This window comes from Crocodylus porosus, unplaced genomic scaffold (assembly GCF_001723895.1).
Source record: "Crocodylus porosus isolate Cpor-Errol unplaced genomic scaffold, CroPor_comp1, whole genome shotgun sequence".
Lineage (NCBI taxonomy): Eukaryota > Metazoa > Chordata > Crocodylia > Crocodylidae > Crocodylus > Crocodylus porosus.
In genome coordinates this window covers 55,001,437-55,027,484 of record NW_017728909.1, presented here as the reverse complement: position 1 = coordinate 55,027,484, position 26,048 = coordinate 55,001,437, and the positions used below count along the sequence as shown (strand labels likewise).

General features: G+C 43.5%; 1 protein-coding gene across 1 annotated transcript in view; it reads left to right on the top strand.

Moving 5' to 3' along the window:
• HAPLN1 (hyaluronan and proteoglycan link protein 1) overlaps positions 1 to 26,048 on the top strand; it is a 122,277-nt gene that overhangs the window by 68,025 nt on the left and 28,204 nt on the right. The window contains exon 3 of the mRNA XM_019532326.1: positions 8,563 to 8,934. Coding sequence (XP_019387871.1) covers positions 8,563 to 8,934 — 372 coding nt within the window. The remainder of the gene's footprint in view (positions 1 to 8,562; positions 8,935 to 26,048) is intronic.

Sequence of the window (26,048 nt, the reverse complement as noted above, 5' to 3'; positions counted from 1 at the left end):
TGGCCCCTAGGGACTAACTGCGTTGGGTGGCGTAACGAGAATTATATTCTGAATCATTTTCATGTATAAAATCTGACAAAACCTTTTGACAAGGGCCACAGTTAGCAGCATGAGATATGTATGCTTACTAGATAGATTTTTGCTTCCTTCCCCCTGTCCCAATCATCATCTGAAGTTGATATGCTATTATTCATAATAGGCGCACAAGCCAATGGAAACCACTAAGAGCTGTGAATGTGCCTCTGAGAACTAAAGATAACAAAAATCAGAAGGTGCAGTTAAGCTGAGAAACCTAACAGTGTGTTAATGAATCAATCTGTTATTTGACCATAAACAGAAATACTGCTAAAGTCATTACAAGCATACACAGAATGAAAGCAAACAAAACAAGAGTGCTAATTGCAAAACAGTCAGACACAAGGGACACAATGAAGTGTGATGCAGAAAGGTGGCTAAAAGCTTCTTTCTTCCAACACTCATATATATAGCTGTCAATGTTCACTTTTACTTAAACAATATTCAATTTGAAATATACTTGATTTGGCTAGGGAGAGTGAAGGAGAAGCTGCTTTATGCAGCAAGATTCCAGCAGGTCTTTAAGTAATTCCTAAGTCAACATTAACTTGTTCAGATCAACCTTCGCAGCAGCTTTACTTTGTGCCAGATGAAATAGCAAGAGGCTAGGCAATGTGGACATCCAATGACCTGATAGTGTATTTTTTCTCATAGCTGTATCTACCCAGATATACCAAGCTGTCTGCAAGTTATTTATACTTTTGCCTTTCTCTTCCCCATCAGTCCTTTTGGTCACATCTTCTGCTTCCTCTGACAAGTCATAGTCCACTGTTAACAGAGAGAATAATACAACATGATATCCTCAGGCCCATTGTAATTTATTTATAGGAAAGAATATAATTAAGCCTTGAAGGAGTTCCTGATTCTAGGAAAGAACATAGAAATTGAAGTTATATCTAGGGAAGCATCAGAAGCAAGACTGTTCAAACCTGTTTAGTGTCACTCCAGAGGCAGAAAACTTGGCAAAGCAAGCTGTTCGAGTAATTCTTTTTTCCCTTAAGAAAATGTAAAACACATAACCCTATTAAAAGAAATTGTTTCTTTAATAAAATTGTAGTCTATCCTTTGATAGACAGGCTTTTTTTTAATATTCATCTTATGGGAGTTCATTTACAGTCAGTTCTGTGAAGTCTAGGATGCCAGTGCTGTGACAGTTTCTAATTAGGCTTTTGTAAAATAAAAATCGACCCCTATATCTATTATCCTTTGTATAGAACTTTAAGTAGGTCTGGCTCATAACAGCTAAACTGGTGTTTACCTTGTGGGACAAAACTCTGCTTTCCTTTGGAATGGCTAGTTCCTGGAATGACTCCATTGGAAACCTTGTCTGGCAAGCTTCTTCCACCCCAGCCTTCCAACCCAGTTCTGATCATGTTGAGATTGGGAGTACTAGTCAGGATGTTTAAGCTAACTTTATTGTCAGATGTCTTTGTGAGTCACAAGGAGTATCTAAAGGTTATCTAGAGCAAGGGGTTACCCCATTGCATAAGGCTGTTATGTGACCATGCATACGGCCTGTCTTATCTCCAAAAGAAGCTATACAGTCACAGTTCAAACACCCACTTAGTAAGATGTCAGCTGAGGCTGTAAAAATTTGGCTTTAGGGATGCTGATATGCTCTGCAGTACAGTGCAACATAACCAGTCTAAAATTTCTTTAGATGCCCAAGCTGCTTTTTTCTCTTTAATATGACATCCAGACTGAATATACTCACACACTCCCTAATTCATCATTCAGATAATCCCACCATATGGATTCATAGATAATTTTACTCAGCAAAGTGAAAGATAGCTTATCAAAGAATTAACAGGGAGAAATGATCAAGGAGGATTTCTGACATGCCTTTGTAACTGATATTTGCTCATCTGTAAACAGTTCATTGTCTCAGATCAGATTTGTATTCTTTGTATTAACACAGCAAGATATACTGCACATTTAGACTGACTTTTGTTGCAGTAAACTAGTTCCCAGTGGCCAATGTTATAGGCAGAGGTGCTGCTAAGTGGGCTGGCTCTGGAGACCCAAGTAGGCTAGAAATCTTTAATATAGCTTGAAAAGTAGGCACTGGTGACTGGGACACACATGTCCAGAGAATCCATGAGATATTGTGACTCAGACCACCATGTGCCAGCTCCTACTGGCGAAGTTCCAAACTGAAACTACCTACACGGCCTAGAGATAGAAATATTGTCTACCTTGGAGTTTGACTCCCCTGGAGTGCAATGGGCTTTGATGGTACAGGAAGGCATGATTGCCAGTTCAGTGAGGTGATGTTATTTCAGAACATGAATTATGCAATAAATGATCTGGAGTAGGCAGAAAGGAAAAAAAAAAGAATAAAACCACCATCTTGGCTGACGTTTGACTAAGGAACCTCCAGAGCCAACAGCAAAAGCTGCTATAGCAATGATTCTCAACCTTTTTAGATTTAGGACACCCCTCCAAATCTGTGCCCGTGGAAGGGACTCATGCCATCCCAGATGGCAACCACTGTGCTATAGCCTCGAGCCATGTAACGTTTCTACCAGGAGAACTGGCATTCTCCTGGCTAAAAAAAGTGTGCAGATGTTCGAGCCACTTCAGGAGAACAGTAATGCAGGAAGAACCATGCAAATCATTTCTGGGAAAGTTTCTTCCAAGAGATTGAACGTCTACACACTTTACCCCTCCTGGGGAAAAGACGCTTAACTCCTCCTGGGAAAAAGACAAATTGGAACCAGAGGAAAGTGCTTCATTGCCTTCCCCAAGTTGGAGAAGGCACAAGGAGGCAGCTGCTCCTCCCTTCCCTCCCACAGTGTGTGAAGGAAGCAGGGGCTTTGCCATGCTACTCCCTCCACTTAGTTCCCCAGGCACCAGGAACTGAGGGCAGGGAATGCCACCTCCTGCCTTTCTCTCCCCCTGCTGCTCAGCTGAGCAGTGGGGGCAGTGATCAAAAAGCTAGAGGGGCCAGGAGTCTGGTACATGGATGCTTTCCCCAAGCCCAGCTCCCAGTCCCATCAGTTTCCCCTTGCTGCCCAGCTGACCCCGAGCAAAGCAAAGTGAGGCAGGCTGCAATGCCATAGTAACAAGGCTCAGTAGCCTTGCCACAATGGCAAAATGCCCTTGCACTCCTCCAGGTCAGCCCAGGAATAGAGCAAGTGCAAGGAATAGAGCTATTTTCCTATGTGGGAAAGCAGGGGGGGTTCCCACTACAGAACAATACCCTTCTCCTACCAGTCAGCTTATTGGTGGGATGGTGGGGGGCAAGCGGGCATTCTCTAGGGCTGGAACTCTCCTAGAGCTATTTGTGTTACCTGCTGCTTTTCAACCACTTGAGAGCCTGCCCCCTTTCCAGGCAGGGGAGAGGGCAAACTCCACAACTAATAGGCTCCCCTAAGGGGGGGGGGGGGGTGTTGCAGGGAGCACTCTTCTAGTGCCCCCTGGCTAGAGAGCTTGTCTGTGAACCTCTCCAGCCATGGGGCTGGAGGGATGCTTGTGCAGTCTACTTCCTGAGCTACTTTTCTACTAAAAAGAATTTCTCCCAGCAAAAATTAACATCTGCATGCAGCGTAGGTTACAGTTATGCCCAGTTTACATCTTTTATTGTCCAGGCACAGAGGGAGCCTGTTATACACATGCATTAATATTTTGCAAAGTACTGGCAACCCAAAGAGTTCAAACATTGTGAGTCAGACCCCAAGGACAACCACAAAGATTTTATTAAAAGAATAGATTTTTCTTTTGGTCTGACTTTGATTTTTCAGTTCACTCTCCTGGCCCAGAAACACAATTAATTTTACCAAATGCTCCCAAATTTATTGAGTAAGTTGAATTTGGCTCTAGCTTTGTCTTTACTTCAGTTCCATAGCTCTTCCCTTTCTTCTCCCAAGTTTGGCAGTGGAGAGCACATGCAGCAGTGTCCCCTTGCTCCCAGGCCCAGATAAAATGGGTATCGTATTTCACCCTTATAGGCTTGGTGTTACTAGGATACACAAGAGAATGGGGAGCAGTAGATTCATTCATTTTTCATTCAGATGGAAAAGGACTTCAGCTGTCTTGAGCTGTTTTTCTCTTTCCTTCCTCCTCCCCACCTATGAAAATAGGGTTCTTCTCATTTCCCCAAACCCCTCTCTCCTTAGAGGAGACAGGAACAGCTGAGTCTGCTCCCTATAGTGTCTTGCTGCTTTTCCCCAGGAGACCTGGAAGTAAGTATGACAGCCAATCAGAGGAATTTTTCCCTCAGGCAAAGATGAAATGCACTGGAGGGCTTGAGCTTTTCCCCATCTGAGATTGGTTCCTGCCATAGCCAGACTTGTGTTACAACAGATTGCAAGCCCTGGGTACAATGCTTCCACATATACAGAAGTAATTTTCTTTGTACTTTCCTTCCTGGCTAAAAACTAAATTATGTGGGGTACTTTTTCTTTTATCTTTAAATACGTACACATTTTCTGCATGAGATTGCCTTTGTGATTACAACTTCCAAATGGGAAGTAATGCTTTGATTATAAATGCAGCATTTCCTGAGGAGTTTAAATCTTGCTGTGTCATGTACCCAATGTGAAATGTATAGAAAAGTCAAGCTTATGTTTCCTATTATTGGGGAATGCATGCATCATTTATCCAGCAAGTTTTCCAACATTCAAAAGCCTGGGGCTGTATACAGAAATGTACAAGCCACTGAGTGCCTAATCAGCTACTGCAGTCAAAGCAATGGCAGGCACAAAACAAGCTGTAGATGGCTGATACGTGGAACAATACGAGATGTGCTCATTTGGAAGCTTATTTGAGCCTGCTTTACAGGGTCCCAGCCTACTCTTTTCCTCTTCCCTTCTCAAAATCCTTTTACAGACCATATTTTTACCTGCATTTCTAGGTTTTTGTTTCTAAAGGCCAAAACCAGAGCTAAAGTCAACAGAAGTCTGGCTTCAATAGGCTTTGGATAAGGTTCTATAGACTCAGTACATCTACACATGTACTTCAGTGGGAATTAGCCTAATGTAATGTGCATTATAGTATCCCCAACAACCATGCTCTTTAGCTAATGTGCTTTAAAATAGACTAATATACGTTTTTCTAGTACCTAGCAATGGGGGTACTAGATTTAATGCACATTACCTAAAGCTCATTAACGAATGTGTAGATACTTTCTATATGCACATGTGCTGGTATATGTTTGTATATGCACGTGCGTATGAAAGAGCGAGTGAGAGAGAGAGAGAGAGCTTATGTAAGGAGCTAATGAGAGCAAGATTTTGTGCTGTATTTGAGATGCACATTTCTATGCAGTTTAGTTCAGATACAGACCACGTGGTCTGTTTTCTTGATCTATATGTATAATGAAGTTAGTAATTTTCTTGTAGTAAGTGGATCCTTGTGATTGCTTAGTATTAGTCCAGGTTTCTAATGGCAAAAGAAGGCAATATGTGCAACCATCTCCACCAGAGCTGCCATTGCTATCTCAGTTTTTGCAAGCGATGCATGACAGTAGGAGGGAGTGATGAAGGAAGTTATTTTAACTGCTTGGTGACTGCGCCAACTCTCACTGCCAAAACCTGGGATTTTCCCAAGGTATATTAAGATGTACATTGGGATCAAAGAAGCCCCAGAGACAAAATAACCGAAAAGAGCAACTGGTTCAACTTACAGTAGATTTCATGGTTTGGTACAATATCAACCACAATGCCTTGATAGAGAAAAAAAGGGAACTTGAATCAAGGGATCTAGGGTAGAAACATTGAGGATGAAGGAGTTGCTGACTCAGGTGTTTGTTCATCTGAGACAATAGACCAAAGTCCCAAGGGTGAAGAGGTCTTCATGTGTTACAACGAGGAAGATGCTTGAGGAAGGCAAGTGAAAAAATTCAGATAGTTATGGGAAGTGGTAAAAAAAATTCAGATACATTTTGGTGGACTTATGTTCTTTGAATGTAACCCAAAATCAATGACTAAGTCAAAACATGAGCAGAAATTTGGACACACTTTCACATTCTGGCTTCTACCATATTATTATAAAATATTGGCATTTTAGTACTTAAATTTGGGCCAAAATAAACTTCAAATGAATAAATGCATTGTACCCTGTTGGTATGGGCAAATCCAGGAACGTGGGGAAGGAGGAGCAGCTGCATGGCCCATGCACAGTGAAGAAAGCTCATTGTGCATGTGACACACAGCCAAAGGGAGTGTGGCTGAAACCCATTTTTGTGATCATGGTTGCCAGCGAGCTCTTAGAGTTCTGCATATGTGGTGAACTCCATGTGTTCCCTGGCTAGTTGTTGCAGGGTCTGCCCTGAGTTCCTGCTTTCAATAGGTCCAAACCTCACTGTTGTTTGCTCTTCCCCTTACCATTTTGCACCCCCTCCCCAATTCAGCAGCCGGGGAAAGGGAAAAAAGTATGAGTGGCCACAGCATGGAGCCTGGAGAGCTGCATGAAAGCAAGGGCTGAGCATTGCCACAGCTCCTCCCATTCTTTCTTCTGTTGCTGAATTTTGCGGGGAGGGTGGAGGAAAGAGGAGAAAGTGGAAGAGTGAATAGCAGAAGGCTCTGGTTTCACTTCAGAATTAATAATAGAGCAACACTGAGTGCATTGGGAAAAATGTATATTGCACTGGTTACCAGATTACACTGGTATAGGGGCCTTTGATTTGTGCAACATAAAGAAGCTCAATCTTTTGGGGATCATAGGAGATCAGCTCCATGCTGACCATCAAAGAAAATAATTCACTATCCTCTTTCTTGCTAAATACACTCATCTTTCCCTCTGGCTCTAGAGGACAGCTATCAGTAATCAGAGCCTTCTACCTCAGGGGTCAGCAACCTATAGCCTTGCGGGGCAGATCTAGCTCACTGAAACATTTTATCTGGTTTGTGGGGCTGGGAGGGTTCTGTGGCATTTTATCAGTGAGGGACTTTGTTGGAATTTCTGCAGTGGGGACTTTCACCCTTAAGGCAAGGAAATGGGAGCAGCATTGCAGGGTGGGCAGTGACTGCATTTCCAGCTCTGGTGGCATGAACTGGGTTAGAAGCAGTCTGCACTTAGAGCTAAGCTCCACTAAAATGCCCCCCACTTCATAAAAGTTACCAATCAGTGCTTTACCTGACCCAAGTTACTTCCCCTGTTGTGCTAGCTTAACTTTGCTGATTGTTACAGGGCACAACTACACGTGCATATTAATGTAATGCAATAAACTCCAGTGCATATCACACCAAAGTTTATTGTTCCCAGGAGCCATGTTTACACATGCACCCAGGACCACAGCATGTTGAGCTGGGTTGGAGCAATCTTGGCTGGCAAGGGAGTCTGTCAGTCAGTTTGCCAGCCTGGGGCTGCTCCCTCCACTCAGTGTGCTACACTCAGGGGCTTGCTGGGGCACAAGGGTGCTTCAGTGCAGAGCAAGTCGTCAGACAGCTCTCACACTGAAGCACCTTTGTGCCCCAGCCAACCCTGCCAGCATGTCCCTATGCAGCACTGTTAAATAAAAAACTCCACAGCAGAGCAGTACTTTTATTTACAAGTACTATCCTCCAGTGGAGTTAATTAGTTTACTCCAGGTTAATAGCCCTGTACTGGTACAGCTAATCAGGCAACTCTGCAGTAAATGCCTGTGTAGATGTGCCCACATTGTGGCAGTGAAAGTGGTCACCAACCAGTGGATCTCGATCCACCTTTTGTGGTAGATCTCGGAGCCTCTTGGAGTCGACCTGAGGCTGGGGTGAGAGGCTGAGTGGCTGTGTGAATGCATGCACGCTCCAGCCCAGCAGGTCAGTCCACGGGAGAGGGAAGGGCCAGGGGCTAGATTGAGGGTCCCACAGTGAGGGACAGTGCTGCAGGAGCAGGGGTAAATTGAATGCGGCCCCAGCCAGGCGGGACTTACCTTCTGGGGAGGCATGCCCCCAAATAATTTTTTCTTCCTCTGCCTCAATCTGCCCCCGCCCCCCCATTCCCTCCCCACAGACATACCTGCTGGACAGGGGGAGGGGGTGGTGGCAGTGGCACGCAGTAGATTTTGGGTTGCTTTTAAATGACAAAGGTGATCTACTTAAAATGGTTGGAGATCACTGCGTTACACAACATCAGTCCTTCCTGTGCAAGTAGCAACTACCTTTTCAGTTGTTACCTGTGAAGGAAGTACCTTGCAGCTGCTTTCTCCTTTCCAATGATGGGTCACAAACTGCCCTTTCATAAGCAGGGGCCAATGAAATCAGTGTATTATTAACTGTGTATTAGTAACTGCTTAGTCCCCAGGGAAGTAAGGACTACATTTAAAATACTGTATCAGTTCAAGGCACAGGGTTTCATTAATAACTGAATACCCATGTGTTCCTTATCCAACATTAGAACAGAGCTGGTACAATATCCACTGTTCTGATTAGTACAACTTGGCTGTGAGTGGACACAGCATGCAGATCTACTGTATCATGTGGTTAATGTTTACTACAGCATATGTCATGTATCTCATTTTTAAAATGATGAAGTGCAGACTAATTTTTTTTTCTCACATCCTAGAAGATGATGGCCCCCTTCTATCTGTGGTAGCAGAACAAAGTAAAGTCTTCTCACACAGAGGTGGCAACGTTACACTGCCATGTAAATTTTACCGTGAAAGTATAACAGCTGGCTCAGGAACCCACAGAATCCGGGTCAAGTGGACCAAACTCACCTCAGATTACCTCAAAGAAGTGGACGTCTTTGTTGCCATGGGACACCACAGGAAGAGTTATGGAAACTACCAGGACAGAGTGTTTCTGAAAGAAGGCAGTTCAAATGATGCTTCTCTTGTAATCACAGCTCTAACACTGGAGGATTATGGGAAATATAAATGTGAGGTGATTGAAGGCTTAGAGGATGACACAGCAATGGTAACTCTGGATTTACAAGGTAGGTAGCACATAAATCATGCCTGTCTGGGGGAGGCCTAACAAGTACATTTTTTTCCTAAATACTGATTAAATTAATAGTAGCAGCAGTGGCAGAATGAAAAAGGTCTTACACTTACTATATTTAGCTTAAGTTTTATTAAGCATTGGTAAGACCGCAGGGGGTCGGACTCAATGATCTACTAAGGTCCCTTCTGACCTTAACAATCTATGAAATCTATGAAATTTTGATACATTTGGAATAATTTTCTCAATATTAGCTAATGCATTGTCTACGCTAATATCTCATCCAGGGAGCAGACTAACTGTGAGGCTCTACAATATTGCTCATAGACACAGGAAATTAAAAGTTTTCAACTGAAGTTGACAGCAAGAGCCATGTTGCCTACAGCACATTGCTCAGAATTGTTGCTGATGGGCCAGCCGGTGCTGTAACCCTTGATCTATAGAATGATATGTCCATGACTGTTATAGATCTACAAAGAAAGTAAAATATATTTATTATATTTCAACAATTCAAATTAATTGAATATTCTGATTGGTAGATATTACAGTAAAAGCTTTGTTATTCGGCTCCCATGGGGAACAGGGGGTGCCAGATAACAAAATATGCCGGTTAACTGAGAGACCCAAACAGGTGTCTTTGCCTGTTCGGGCCACCGGTTCTCCTGCTGCATCTGGGGTGTTGCTGCACCTCCCACAGGATCGCCGACCCTCCCACCACATCACCAACCCTCCTGCAGGCTCCATGGGCCCTGAGGGGCAGGGAGGCAGGCCCCACGCAGCCTGCTGTGCCCTGGGCTGTGGGGGCTTGGAGAAACCAGAAGTGCCACTTTACCTTACGAGTTGGCATGCCAGTTAATAGGACAGGCCAGCTTGTAAGGTGCTGGTTAACGGAGCTTTTACTGTACATACACAACCTGTTCTGCAGATGACCATTACCTTTTATCTGTGGAGTTATTTGAAAGGGGGCAGTTATAGAATCTGAGTAATTGCTGTGATATTCTGGGGGGGTTTTACTAAAAGATTAATAGCTATGTACAAAACTAGGTTTTCTCTGAAAAGCATTTAAGAAAAAAGAGGTTTGCTTATTTGTTCCAGGCCTGCAATATATTACAGTTGTAATTAAACAATACAACTGTTTTTAAGATCTGAATACAGCAATAACCCCAAATGGCTATGACAGTTAAAGCTGGATCTCACCATCAGAAGAAACAAGAGTTTCATAAATGAAATGTGCATAAATATTTCAAACAGCTATGTCATGTTGGTTCATCCTCTTTAGCTAGGCTGTTCAACTGCTGATTTGTGATCTGCATGCAGCCCTGGAGAGGCAGTTTGTAGCTCCTGGGATCCCACCAAGCTGCTACTCCCTACATCACTCTGGCTGCAACGGCAGCTGGGGACTCAGGGCTCTCCCTCCATCCTCTGGCTTCCACCTCCTGTCCCCAGGCCAGGAGAGAGGCAGCACAGCCCAGGGTGTCAGGGGAGCTTATGGCAGGGGGAATCCACAGCCTGAGACACCAATGCAGTGCAGCAGGAGAGCCTGTGATTGACTAGCTAAGGTGGAGGCCAGGGCTAGTCAACCCTGCATGGGGAGGAGTGGGGCATGGTGTGCAGCCCAGAAGGCCCATGGATGACAAAGGTGTAGCCCAGGGGACATGTAGTCTCTAGTGCTTACAAGTTGGACAGCTCTGCTATTCAGGAAAAGCACGTACCATATTTACTCAAATCTAAGAAGACCCGGAATATCTTTAATGTCTGATTTCCAACTGATTTTCATGATAACACAATACCTCATCTACAATTGTTTTGATTCATCCTTGTATTGTTAGATTCTTTTCAGTGAAAAGAGTTCTTCAAGGACAAAAAAAACAACACAAAAAGTTTGCTAACCCTACCATATTAAACCCAAATATGTCTTCACTTGGCACATCTACACAGGACACTAGATGTGCAGTAGACTACTTCTACCGCACATTAGTATGTCATGGCAAAAGCATTAGTCTAATGTGCATTAAGCATTACCAGAAGACCACGCACTGACTCTACTGCACAATAGAGTCAGCTACTGTGTATTTAGTTACTACCTGTTATTACAGGTACTAAACTTAATGCCCAGTAGTAACAGTGCATTAATGCAAGTGGAGACACACCCAGTGAGAACTCAACTCATCCACATTGTTCTCTGGGAATCTGAGGCTCATAGATTGTACCAGCCATCATAAATAAAAATATTGTTCTGGCTTCCCTAAATTATGCAGAGTATAGCCATTTTAGTCTCCAGCTCATCCAGAGCAGAAAGATGCCTGAGAGGGATTTCGTTTGTTCTAAATATGATGCTATCACTTTGCAGACAGCATTATGAATTATTACAGTAGATAGGGCAAAATCATGCTAAATATTTCTTTTCATCATACTTCATGAGATGCTTGGCCATATATGTCCCACAAAAAGATAAGAATCTTTTGACAGAAGGATAATGTTAGAGTAGTTTCCCAAAGAATGCCAACATTTTCAGAAAATGTAGAAGCTTAACAGTTTTTCACTCCCATATAATTAAAGAAAATAGATTTGCAAATTATCTACAAGGAGATCTGCTATACAGTCAGAATGGTTAGGAATATTTGTCTGGTGTGTATCTGAGAGGATATCCTTGTCAATACCAGGTTATCCGCTGGCACTATTTAGAAAAATATTTGTGCACCTGCAAGTCGATGAAGAACAGGAATCCTTGACCTTCACAGTGGTCTATTATGGTATTGTTTAATTTATTTGCACAGAAATACTTGCTGGCTGTCTGTTGAGGCCAGCCTCACCTTACTACTTTATGTGTATTTTTCAGCTCCTAGTAGCACTGCCAGCTGGTGCATTCCATTTGTCAATGCAGAAAGACCAACACTGTGTCTGTGTCATTGTGAAAGGCAAAAGTATTCCACTAACATATTTCACCCTATCATTATTGTTCATCTCCTAATAAAGAGTTACATTCTTCCGTGAAATTTAGAATTTAGAGAAAATTAGACATGTACAGGTTAAGTCAAGTAAAACCCATTTTTGAGTGGAGAGAAAGATGAGAAGGACGCAAAAGGCATTTGGCTCCACTTTTCTCATTTGCCAGAGGCATTCATGTATTCAGTGACAGTCTTGCTCAAGAAAAAACCCTGTATTAGCAGTTCAGTACAGCTGCTCTGATTCTAACACAAATCACTGAAGCAATATCAGTTTTAGTCTATAATGTACTGTTTAAAAGAAAGGAGAAATGCTGATGGGTACCCATTGTCAAATTCTGTGATGTGAGTCCATATACTACCATACAGAACTACCAACCCTGTATGTGTTGAGGGGTGACAGAGGGGGAAGGAAAGATATTTCCAGTCTTTACATTCTCCCTTCCCTGGGCTGTTTTGAAGGACTGGAAAAGTCTCAAGAGTAACTTAGGCCATGTTTATATTGCTTCTTACCTGAGTCTAGGACGACCATCAATGAAATAAGGCCTACTACCCACTCCTACTCTCTGTGTGCCCAGAGCTAGCAATGAGCAACCACTGTCCATGGGGCAGTCCAGAGCATGGACTCTGGCACTATTAATGGGGCATGCATTCAGAACATCTCTAAACTATGCATGTTGCCTGCTGGCTATGCTTCACCACATGCAGAGTAAGCAAGGATTGTTTCTCAACAGTAGCCATAGGCTCAGAAAGAAAGCAGAATAGACATGGCTTACAGTAACCTATGCTGCAATGACACTAGTAACTGTAGCTCATATGACTGTGGTAGCTTTGGTACTACTCAGAATGCAGCTGTGATAGCATGGAAAACACCACAAACTAACTGCTCAAATACTAACCCTGTTTCTCAGGCAATTCTGCAGCCTACACTAAGTTCCAGGCTACTGTGGCTAAATTGCTAGAAGTGCCCAAGCTAGCTAATTTAGACCTGGCTCAGAGGTCTAGGTTAGGACAATATCTACCCTATTTTCTCACATATACACTTTTCCTCAAAATTACCACCCCCCCTCCCAATTCAGATGCATTTTTTAAGCAGGAAAGCTGTTTTCTTTGCTGGAAAAGAATCAAGCCTGGAGACACTGTGCATGCCATACAGCTGCCAAGACGGCTGCCACTTGTGCCTGCCTGTGTTCTGTGTTACCCTCTCACTGCCATAGTTATCATGCCCAAATGAAGTGCTGGTAGTATCTCGATGAGGAAACAACACTTTATTTACAAGAACTTGTATAGAGAACTACTTCCAGTAAAGAACTAGTAAAGAACTGTGCTTGCTACTGCTCTTGCAAGGGTGTGTAGCTAACATTGTGTAACATAGAGTAAGTTCTTCTGGAAACATAGAGCACCAGGATAATTCTCTCAAAAAGCTTACCCAGGATCGAGGTAAGACTAACTGGCCCATAGTTTCTGGGGTCCTCCTTCCTCCCTTTTTTGAAAATGGGAACCACATTGGCCTTTTTCCAGTCCTTTGGCACCACACCAGAGCACCATGAGTGCTCATAAAGCCGTGCCAGGGGTCCCTCAATGACCTGTGCTAATTCCCTCAGCACTCTGGGGTGGAGATCATCAGGACCGGCTGATTTAAATACGTCCAGTCCCTCCAGAAGTTCCCTGACTAGATCCTCACTGAACCTAGGCCTGAGTGTGCCTCCCCTTGGACCCCATGGCTCACAGGTGGTATATAAATATTGTCTCTCAGATGAGGTCTTGGCCTAACTCAGTCTCCTGTTGTCACTGGGCCCCTGACCCCTGTCACTGTACCCCCCGGGCGCTGGGCTCTCTTTAAGGAGATAAACTTCGTCCTAAATATTGTGTGACTCCCAGCCTGTCCCAGGTACCATTATGAGCTCCTGGAGCCCTATTAATTTTGCAGGCAGCAGATCAGGCAATCAACATCCCCAGGTAGCTCCTTCACACAGGAAGCTTGGTGGGTGACAGAGAACTTACTCCTGCCAGCCCTAGCCTGGGGCTTATATGTGTCCAGGGCCCGGCCTCCTTCCTGTCAGCTGACCATGCACCAATGCCAGCTGATTTCCACATTAGCCTGCAGCCTGGAGCTTTGTGTCACTCACAGGGCTCTCTAGCCAGGCTACTTCTGCCCTTAAAGGAGTAGGCTCACCTTAGTACCCTGTGACAGACGTGTTCTATGGCTCAATGAATCTTGAATTTTGATTTACAAAGTGGCCCATTTTCAGCAGGATGGTTGAAGACTGTCCAATATTTAGCCTATCCTGTAGCTAGTCAGTTAAAGCATTCTTGTGGCAGAGGGTTTGGAACCCGCCAAGGTGAACATTAAACCCAAGTCTTTCATTTCCTGGGTAAGTTCTCTAACCACACAAGCTACTGTGTAAAAAGCACCATCTCTCACCACTTCTGTAAATGAAATGGGTTGTGTTTTATGAAGAATTGATTCTTGTTGATGGATATTGAACATTCAGAGCACATGTTCCAAATCAGGCCCCTCTGGAAACCCAGTTTAAAGGAGAAATCATTACAAAACCTTTGCAAGTTTAACCTTAATTCATTCAGGACCACAGAGACTTAGTAATTATATTGTAACAGCTGATGCACCTCCCAGCAGCAACTACCCCACTCCCTCCGAAGCAGCTCCATTGTCACACATCCCCACAGTCCTTTTTGGACCTACTCATTAGGTGCCAGCTTTCTCATATTAGACAAGATGAGGGCACTTCTGAACCTATTCAGAAGCAGAGCTTTAGGAAACTGGAGAATTGTAGATGTCTAATTCCTTAGACACTTAAGAGAAAAAATTTTGAGTATAGCACCCTTGGACCAGGGCACCTAACACTATAAGCACCTAAGTCAATCTGAGCCTAAGATAAGTTTGTGTTTTTGCCTTAAAAAATTATAAGACATGACATTGGCCATGATTGGTATTAGATGTGCTGTAATCTTCATACTTATCCACTTTCATTCTTTCTACTCCTTTCTCAGCTCACCTTTATCTTTTAAAGTGCTGGTTTTGATTGCATTTTTCTGTATGTATAAAGAGATCATATCATAGCAAATCAATGTCTGTCAGCAAAAACAAGGCAAATCAGCCCATCCTTTCTGATCCTAACATTCTATATCTGCTACATGTAATGAAGTTAATCTCACAGTGGGAAAGTTCCACATCAGTAGGCTGATGTCCTAAGATTCTGGCCCTAAGGGTATTCATTGGCGGAGAGACAAACCCATTAATTTCCAGGAATGCCCTGGCAGTACAAACCAACCATTCACTCCATTGTGAGTTCACTGTACCAGACAATATAGCTTAGGCTAGATGAAGGCAAATTTATCATATCAATGAAAGCAACTGACCTCTACCTTAATGGACCTCTACCTCTGCACCTGTATACTAGTATTCTGCTCTGAGTCAATAATTCATTAAATAAGTTATACATAGAAATTGAACAGTATTTTAATCTAAGCTTTGAAATAGCAATACTGATTATTTTAATGTTTGTGCTATGGAACAAATTAGGTAACGATATGTTTTTATTTATTTTTTCCTATTTATTTTTCTATTTCTTTAAATTTTCTTTCTATCTATATTCTATCCCAGTTATTTTTTCTATTGTTTTATTTATATATGTATACTGCTGCCTTCTATTTATTTCAATTTTCCAATTCATTTTCTTCATTCAAAAGAGTAAAACCAAATAAGCGAATGGATGGCGCTTATTACCATTTTACTTGGGATGGTATTTAAATCAAGGGAAGTGATTCAATTTTGGGCATAGTTTAAAGAGACAGTCTGTGTGTTTGCACATGTGCATTTAATGCACTGTAACCCAATTTAAGGCACATTAATGGCATGTGTCTACATAAAGCAGGTACCAAATGTAAGCGTGAATAGCTAAGTCACACTAGCAAACATGTAGATGTGCTAATACATGTTAATGCGGTCTGCATCAGTGGATAGACACTGCATTATTGCACATTAGCACATCTGTATGTGTGCTAATGCGAGAACTATTTGTGCCTAAATTTAATGAACCTTAATGTGCACTAGCATGTCCATGTGTAAATGCACAACTAAATTGCCTTAAGGAAAGGTGCATTAAGATTAGGCACATGTAGATATGCTCAGTGTGGTCTAGTTGCTAGCAACAGTTGAACTAGTATGCTAAATATTTGGGTCCTTGACCTACCTTGGCCACCGACTTGCTGGATGTAGTTGTACAAGTCACATCATCTTTCAGTACTTCAGCTCCCATATTTGTAAAATGAGGATGATGATGCTTACACTCTTTTTAATACACGTGAAACTTTCACTGAAAATACTACTCAGTAGCTAAATATTATTGGATTAATTATGACCAAAATCCAGGCAACTCATTACATTTCCATTATTCATTCCTTTTCTAATTTGAGAAAGATACACGTCCAAAGCCTATAATAGCTAATAAGCAAGTTGCACGTAAAAAGATTCCCAAAATACCACAGAAGAATTCTAATAATTCCTTTTACCTTGTCTCTTAGTGCTAAAAGATCTATAATTGAAACAAATATGCAGATTGTGAAATGTACTGATTTGATACACTCAGAAATTTGGGAGATCAATACGGTCTAAAACAGGGGTCCAGCCCATGGGCCAAATCAGTCTCTAAGTAGGGGCATGCAGGCACTGGATCATGGCTCTGCCCCAGCTCCGGACCATACTGTCACCACTGCAAGATCCCAGCCCCAGGCCTAGAATAGCCCCTGCCCAGCTTTGTGCCCTGCCAGTGCTGCTGTGGCTACTTTCCATGGAAACCCCAGCCTCGTGCTGTCGTGGTACCACTGCTAATGGGGTTTCCATGGAAACTGGCCTCAGTGATGTGGGCAGGAGCTGCTGGGAAATAGAGTCTGGCTGCCAGCTGGATCTGCAATTCTACCCACCCGTGGTCTAAAAGGATGCCTTTTTTATTCTTGTAGATGCCTCCTTTCATATCCACTCATGAAAAATCCTTTAAAGAATAAGTACCAGCCATATTTCTTGTAATCAGTCTTATTGATTTGCACAGAAGTTTCCTCTTGGTTTGTCTTCTCTGAATTCTCTCCCGTTGCCTGTCTCCCTGTCTTTTATGTTCTAAGCTTAATGGAGCAAGGACCATCCCATTTTATCTGTCATCATCGGTGCTACAATAACAATACAATAGTAATCGGTATATTTTCAGCAGGGAGAAGAAAAATATAGTCAGTCAGTCAGTCAACTTTGCTAAATAAATTGATTAACATACCTAAAAGCTATATTATTCTATTAGAGTCCATTCTATTATTCTGTTAGAAATGTATCCCTATGAGTTTGACTTTCAACATCCATTGACAATAAAATACAGTTCATGTAAAATTAGATTTGTTTATCTCCTAAAAAAGTTTAGTACACCTTCCATTGAATTGTCTTTAGAAATCCACAGTTAATGAGACACACACAATGAACTCCACACATACATTTGGTGATAAATTTGGATCTGGCAGAAAATGGAGTCCTTCCAAGGTTGCCAGGATTTCAGGGAAGAGGAACCACTTGACCTAGTTTCCTCATGACAGCAAATGGATTATCACACACTCACATAGCTGGTGGGAGAAGACCAGAAATCTCAAAGCTATACCAACTTGTGGAAGATGGATATGGTTCTGTACCAAAAACAGAAAGATTTCACCATTGATTAAATTATAGAAACCCAGTGTGAAAAATACACAGTTTGTTCATCTGTGTTATCACCTTGCCAGTATAAGATATTTCCCTAAAGTACTGTATATATAGTCAGTCTTACTATATCCTATGCTGATTCTGGCTAAAAAAGGCCTTACTTTTCTGTTTAGATTAGAAATGAAGGAAAGCCATTTCTTTAATCTGGCTATGGAGAGCCTGTTTTTATTCCATATGGGCTAACAGAAATTTTTGTCTCATTCTATCTTTAAATACAGTGGTCATACTTGAAACTTGCTAACTGCATATAATATTACCTCAGCAGATTTAGTATTTCCACTAACTATTGTAGTAAAAGTGCTATTTAAAGTTACTTTGTTCTCTTAGGGAAGACTGCCATGGCTTTGAGGGTAGATGAGGATAAATTATACTTCTTTGGAATGAGTATGCACCTTGGCTAGGGACAGACATTCAGAAAGCCAGAGCCTGAACAGATTCAATCTTTACAGGTCAATTTAACCTGCATAGGTTGAACCAATTTGCAAGTGTATGCACATTCACTTTTGACTCCAGAAATGCAGGTATGTGCCTGCAATAGCTCAGGCCAGAAGCCGGGGGGCATTATAGCAAGCCCTACACCGGAGGGAAACTAAGCTGAGGGAAGGGGTATGGCCAGGTTCAGGGAGGCTTAAGTATGATTGGTAGTGGTTGGGGTGGGGGTGGCAAGCGGCTGGATGTGAAACCGATGGCATCAGTGGCGGGGGGAGGGGAGCAGCCAGACACAGGGGCCCCTTGGCTGTGGGGCCCCCTGTGGCCACAGGTTTCACAGGATTGGATGGGCCAACCCCGGAAGCAGCCCCGTCAGGGGTCCCCAGCCCCACCACCCCTGCTTGCTCACTAGCTAGTGGCAGGAGCGGGGGTGGGGCCAGACCCCAGTGGCCTGAGGGGACATGGGGATTTAATACCCCCATTGTGGGGGGAGGGTGGTGCAGACACCAACATACTCTGTTTGTGCACCCAAAAACATGCACCCAGGGCTGCGGCAGCAAGACCCCAGTTGCCTGAGGGGAAGGGGGGCGTTAATTCCTCCATTGCAGGTAGCAGCAGTAGGGTCACTGACATGGCACCCTGGACCAAGACCCTCTGAGGAGCAGCCAGCCAATTGCAGGGAGGGGCCAGGGAGGTGGCATGTGACCTGGCTGCAGGGGGACTGGAGCAAAGGCTAGTTACAGAGCTCGACTCACTGCTGGCTCCTGCTGCAGCAACACAGCGTGTGCTGGGGTGGCCCCAGAGGGTGGGTGTCAGCACCCACTGCCTCCTCCCTTCAACCCCACATTGGGACCATGGTTTGCAGGTGGGCTACAGCTGCAGTGTGGCTTCCTGCCCCCGTGTCTCTCCAGGTGGTAGTGGTGGCAGAGCATGCCATCATGATGGGTGGGGGAAGGCACCTGCTACCTGCTTGTGGTGGCACCAGGTCCTCAGGGTGGGCTGCAGTCCATTGCCTTCCCCCACTGCTGCCCACACCCCTGGCCCACAGCAGCCTGCCCTGAGCACCCAGCACCACTACAGCAGGCAGCGGGTGACAGGTGCTTCACCTCTGCCTACCATGATAAGTTTGCTCCACTGCTACTGGGAGAGGAAGGTGGGGTGGGCAGCCACATGGGAGGTGGGAGGTAGCAGACAATGACCCCCGTCCCTGGGGGCCACCCCAGCCCAGGCCATGCTGTCACAGCAGGAGCCAGTGGTGAGTCGTGCTCCATAACTAGCCTTGTCTTCCCCCCACCAGCAGCCAGGTCACATCCCCCTTCCCCACCCCCTTCCAACAGTCAGCTGGCCACTCCTCACAGGGACTTGGCCCAGGGCACCGTGTCAGTGCCCCCACCACTGCTGCCTGCAATGGGAGGATTAAATCCCACTCTTGCCTGCAGGCTACTGGCATCCAGCCACTGCAGCCCTGGGTGCACAAATGGAGCCTGTCAGTGCCCATGCTGCCCCTCACCACCCTGCAATGGGGGAATTAAAGCCCTGCTACCAGGGTGTGACTCCAACTCCTCTCCTACTTCTGGATCAGCTCAAGAGGGGTGGGAGGGCTGCAGATACCTGGCAAGGGCTGCTGCCCCCTTGTCAGGCAGTCCTGGCAGCACTCCAGAGCAGATTTCCCACTCCTTTTTCAGCCAGCCAGAGCAGTGATAGTGCTCCAGCTAGGGAGGAGAGGGGTGGGGTCAAATGTGCTTGGCTGAAACAGACAGTTCAGCCCAGCTCAGGGTTGCAGAGCATGCTGGTATGCTGGAGGACTCTGATTTAACTTAACCAGGAAGGGATCTGGGACAGAAGTTTCATAAACTGGTTTGACCTAAATCAGTTAAGTCTGATACTACATTCAATCAGGTGTATCTTAAACCAGTTTTAGCCATTTTGAAACTGGTTTATGTGCACTGAACTTCTGTTCTGTTACAGGGTTAAACTGGCTTCTGATCACTTAAATTGTTTTATGTGTAACTTCTGTACCTAGCCCTTAAAATTAAGTGACTAGAGAATTGCAAAAGGCTGGTAGTAGGGTTCAGATCTTATTTGTATTTGGAAAGACGGTGGTATGTTAGAAGCCCTGAATGTCATTGTCTTTCCTACTCCTCAAATAGACCTGTCTATTTAAGGTAGAATTCATACCCTATATAAGGCAACTAACTACGTGGGCTGTGCAAAGCTTCAGTCGCTGATTCGATTCGGAGGAGAGTTGGCTAGATTCAGAAGCTGAATCTCTGAATCCAAATTGAATCAGGAGATCCATTAATCTCTCTGAATTGAATCGGAAGCCTCTGATTCAATTTGGAGAGATTCAACTATTCTGACATAGACTCAGTTTTTTAATGTTTTTTCTACATACCTCAAGGTGCCAGGTGGCTCATGAATGCTGAGATGGTGGGGCAGATGGAGCATCCCACAGGAGCAGACCCAGAAGTGGACCAGAAGCACTTCCGGTCCACTTCCGGGTCTGCTGCGGAGCATGCAGGGAATCCCGGCCCCAGCCTCCCAGCTTGACAACTGGTGCCTCATAGGTCTAAGACAACACCTGGGGTCTACCTACAGCTGATCACCGAGCCAGGAGGGCTCAAGGGGGGTCCCCCACACATTAAGCATCGGAGTCGAGTCCACCACCGAGCACATGGGAGGCCCCCCTGTGCTCCTATGGGATGCTCTATCCGCCCCACCATCTCAGCATTCACAAGCCATGCCTGGTACTTTGAATTATGTAGGAAAAACATATAAATCTGTGTCTGGCTGAATCGCTGATTCTCCAAATCAGGATTGAATCTTCATTTTTGGATTAGGCTGAATCGGATCGGGACTATGATCCAAATCAGCAAATTGAATCACTGTCCCCAGAATTGGGCTGAATCCGAATCTGAATTGAATATGGCTTGCTTCAGACACCCCTAACTACCAGTGATTTTCAATGACATTCAACCACCTAAATCAATAGGTTTATTTGAAATCTCATCTCTTATTTTTTATGTGAAAAAAAAGGACTTTCTTACTCCGTATAAGAAACATTTTCCTATAAAGAAATATGGAGGTGTACACCAGTGTCTGAATTTTGAGAGAGAAGGAGCAATGATTCCTAGTCTGATAAACTTGGCAGGAAAACTGAATAAGCTGAATGAATATTTATTAACCAAATATTTGACCAACTAGTTTCAATATTCTAACTGCTGGGCAAATTTGTTATTTTATATTGTTCCTTCCTAGCCAGTTATAACCACTGCAACTGGAACTTGTCCTGGACATTCAGTTCATTAAAAATGTTCTGAGAATCAGTAGCTGACTCAGCACTGTCCTTAGCTCACCATGTGCAAAAATACTGCAGGAAATAGCCTTGTACCATACAATTGCAGATATGTCATGTGAACTATAATACTACTATACAGATGGAATGAGTTTTATTAATAAAAACCCAGTCCTAGTTGACTTTGTCTCCTCCTGCTTTCTTCATTTTTCTTCTAAATATTTATTTTAAATGCTTAGTTCCAAAGCATGCAATAACAGTAAGAGCATATGTTTATGCACTAGAATGTGAACCTTCAAATAAGCACAGGTATGTCTATTGAAACGTGCAATATTTTCAAATGGTTCTCATGCAAGTTTTATGGAATTCCAATTTCTATTATAACCATTTTTTCAAAAACTGGATTTTAGAAGTAGAGGATCACAGTCATGTGTCATCACCAATTACTCAAGTGGCTCAGGTTCCTCTTGTTGATTTTTCCTTTGGGCATTGAGAAAACATCAGGTGTTCTTTTGGAGAATTTATTTAAATAAATTGAGGCTTGTACAAAGTGCAAGATTGACACCTGACAATAAATTGATATTCTCCATATAATGTTTGTATAATTCTAACTTCCTTCTCTGGAGTGAGGAGTTAAACAACAGAATTCAATGGAAGGACAATATAAGGCCCTGAATGTGCAGATCAGTGTTCCTACAAATCAACTTGATAAACTGTGAGATAATTAAGAAAAATCTGATGTCAGTAAGGTTCCTACAAAGATAAATCCCTTGGTGTATTGGTAGAAGCAACTGGCTACAGAAAAGCATTGTCTCTGGTGTCCCTTGGAAGGAATCCATTTAACATAATAACATGGAAAAGAAGGGGAGGGGAAATCACAGTTTGTTTCATAGAAATTCTGGGTCCAGATTACCTGTGAAAAATCATTATGACTATTATATTTGGTAAAGAAATGCCATCTCTTTGAACGGTAGGATTTACATGGGTTCTGAAGTAGCACTGAAGGGATTGATATGCAAAGGCAACTGGATAAGTAATGTCTTCCTATTGCCCAGTTACTAATCTGAATATATGAACAATGGGCATTGTCTACTCTAGTTGTGAGAGGAAGGGACTCAAAGCCAGGTGTTTGGGGTTCTATTTCCAGCTCTTGAAAAGTAAAGATTTTCATAATATATATCATCCATATTAATTCAATGTTAACAGAGACAGAGAAATGGGGGAGGAACGAGACAACAATGTATGTAAAGGATACACCAGGGCTACAGAGAGCACAGATTAAGAAACACCACTCAGAATTATCATATTAAATCACCTCTGGCCACCCCTCTCTCCATAACAGCAGAGGGGGGCTAATGCTAATCAGCTGCAAGGTTTATACTGCAAATAAACAAAAAGCAACTTAAGTCTTTCTCAAAAGACACATCCAGAGGCTAAAAATGCAGTTGCATGCATATTTCTGTTTTTATAACATCACATTATAATTGTCAAACTCAAGTGAGAACATTAGGAATCTAAGTCCATATTTAAATAAAATTGATTTTTTTTCACAATTGATATAACCCAAAGGTCTCAAGACAACTTCAGTAGTAGTCATTGGTAGTTACAGTGTTTAGCATCCTAGCAATTCAAGCTGGGCATCGGTTAATTGCCTAAAATTAGATACTTATATCTAGCAGGAATTTAAGCACATTGGGTATATGTGCTTTATTATTTCAGAAGTCATAGTTACTGGCATGAAATGCACTACTTTTTTACAATTTAAAGTTCAGAATACCTAGTAATTAAGGCTTACAAGGGAAAAGAAAAACAACAGATACTCTTGTTAATTGTTGGATAAGTACAAAATCTTGTTTACTAAGCACCATACCAAGTTTACATTTGTGTGTTTTCATTTTCTTGAACTAAAACATTGGGGTTTAGTAACTGCATGATTTGAGGGGGAAAAACAACATTATCTGTAAGCTAGAATGGTAGCAGTGAAAAGACTTAAGACTTAAGTCTTAAGACTTTGATGCTGGAGATCTGAATGCTCATAAATGGGGGTGTTTTGAGATCGACATGCATACCCTTGGGCTACAGGCAGACATTACACATAAACTGGTTTAGGTGATCATAAACTGGTTTAAACCTGTAACAGAACAGAAGTTCATTGTACATAAACCAGTCTGAAAATGGCTGAAACCAGTTTGAGATGAACCTGGTTGAATGTAGTATCAGACCTACAGAAATGTAGACCTAACTGATTTGGGTCAAACTGGTTTATGTAGTATCTGTCCCAGACCACTTGCTGGCTTGAGTTAAGCCAGATTCCCCCAGCATCCCATCATGCTCTCTGGGCTGGGCAGGGCTCTCTGCTCTACAACAAAGCTGGCCCTTCCCCTCTGCTCCCTGGCTGGACCTTGGCAGAGACTGCAGGCATCTGCCAGGTTTCCCACTGCTCCCCACCGCCCCTCCCCACTCCCTGCTAAGCAGGGATCTCCCTTACCTTCTGCCTTACACAGACACCTCTCAGCATTGCTAGCAGATCACATGCTGGCTATGGTCTGTGCTGTGGCAGACAGGACAAAGGCAGAATCAGCAGGCCTGATAAGTAGTCCTGTGCAAAGTGGCTGGTATTCACTTTGGATTCAGCCGATTTGAGGGACAATGATTCCATTTGGTGATTTGAGTCACTGTCCCAAATTGATTTGAATCACTGAATTGGGCTGAATCTCCTCCAAATCAAATCAGCATCCAAAGATTCACACAGCCCCACTGCTAACGTCCCTCTGTTGCTTTCTTAATGGGCTGATAAACACTGAGTTAAGGGTGATAAACACTGTGTTATCAATTCCCTGCTGGGCTGGTCAGAAGCAGGTGTGGGGGAATACTTCCCTAATCAGAGCATTCTGTTGGGGCCTGGACATCTCCTCCCCCATCAGCTCAGCATAATGGAAGGGAAGGGAGGGCTGCTTTCATGTCCCCCGGCTTCTAGCATGTGCCTGCATTTCTCAGATGTCTTTACAGTTACAAACTGATTCAACCTAGCCAGGTTAGACTAACCTACAAAGATTGAATTCATTCAGGTTCAGGATTTTTTAAAGTCTCTCCCTTGTTATAATGTAATATCTGTATTCTTTCTTACCTTGCTTTTGAGTAAATTCAAGGGTAGCAGGCAAAAATAGAAATAAGGACAGACTTCTATGTAAATTTAAGTAGGCTAGGGAAAGAAGTTATACATAAATGAGTTTAAGTGATTGGAAACTGGTTTAAACCTGTAACAGAACAGAAGTTCAGTGCACATAAACTACTTTCAGAATGGCCAAAACTAGTTTAAGTTTCATAGATTCATAGATGCTAGGGTCAGAAGGGACCTCAACAGATCATTGAGTCTGACCCCCTGTCTAGGCAGGAAAGAGTGCTGGGGTCAGATGACCCCAGCCAGATGCCTATCCAGCCTTCCTTAAAGACTCCCAAGGTAGGGGAGAGCACCACCTCCCTTGGAAACCCATTCCAAATTTTGGCCACCCTTACCATGAAGTTTTTCCTGATCTCTAGCCTAAATCTGCTCTCTGTCAGTTTGTAACCATTGTTCCTTGTTACCACAAGAGGTGCCCTGGTGAACAGAGCATCTCCAATCCCTTGCTGCATCCCCCTAATGAATTTGTAGGCAGCCACAAGATCACATCTCAGCCTTCTCTTGCGGAGGCTAAAGAGATCCAGGTCCCTTGGTCTCTCTTCATAGGGTTTGAGCTGTAAGCCCCTAAACAGATGAGTGGCCCACCTCTGGACCCTCTCGAGTCTATCAACATTCTTCTTGAAGTACAGTGCCCAAAACTGGACACAGTACTCAAACTGTGGTCTGACCAATGCTGCACAGAAGGGAAGTATTGCCTCCTTGGATCTATTTGTAATGCACCTGCTGATGCCTGATAAAGTGCAGTTAGCTTTGCTGATGATTTCGTCACACAGATGACTCATAGTGGACTCCAAGATGAACATGACTCCGAGATCCCTTTCTGCTTCAGTGCTTCTGAGAGGGTAACTTCCCAACCAGTAGGTGGGCTGGATATTTTTGCTCCCTAGGTGTAGCACTCTGCACTTGTCCTTGTTGTACTGCATCCTATTGTGTACTGCCCACTTTTCTAACCTGTCCAGGTCTGCCTGCAATCATTTCCTACCCTCTCGAGTGTACACTTCACCTCACAATTTAGTATTGTCTGAAAACTTGGACAGAGTACACTTCACACCCACATCCAAGTCACTGATGAAGATATTGAAGAGTACAGGTCCAAACCTAATTGGATGTAGTATTAGACATAACTGATTTTGGTCAAACAGGTTTATCAAACTTCTGTTTCAGATTCCTTCCTTGTTCAAGTTAACTCACAGTCCCCCTGTGTCCCAGGATCTTTTTCAGCCCTGGGCTATGCTGTCTGCTTCAGTGGAGCAAGAACTGCCTCACTCCTCTGCTCTCTAGCCTGCCTCCTGCATGCATCTGTCAGTCCATAGGGATGGGGAGGAGAGGGAGCAGGAGAACAGACCCCCAGACCTCTTTACCCAGGATCTGCACAGCATGTGGGGGAAGGGAAAGCCCCTGTCTTGGGGGCTTTTCAAACCTCAGCAGCCCTCCCCTCTCTGCCTTCCCAGCTGCTAATTGCTTCAGTCACTGCCACAGGAGGAAGGGAGAAGGAGTCCTC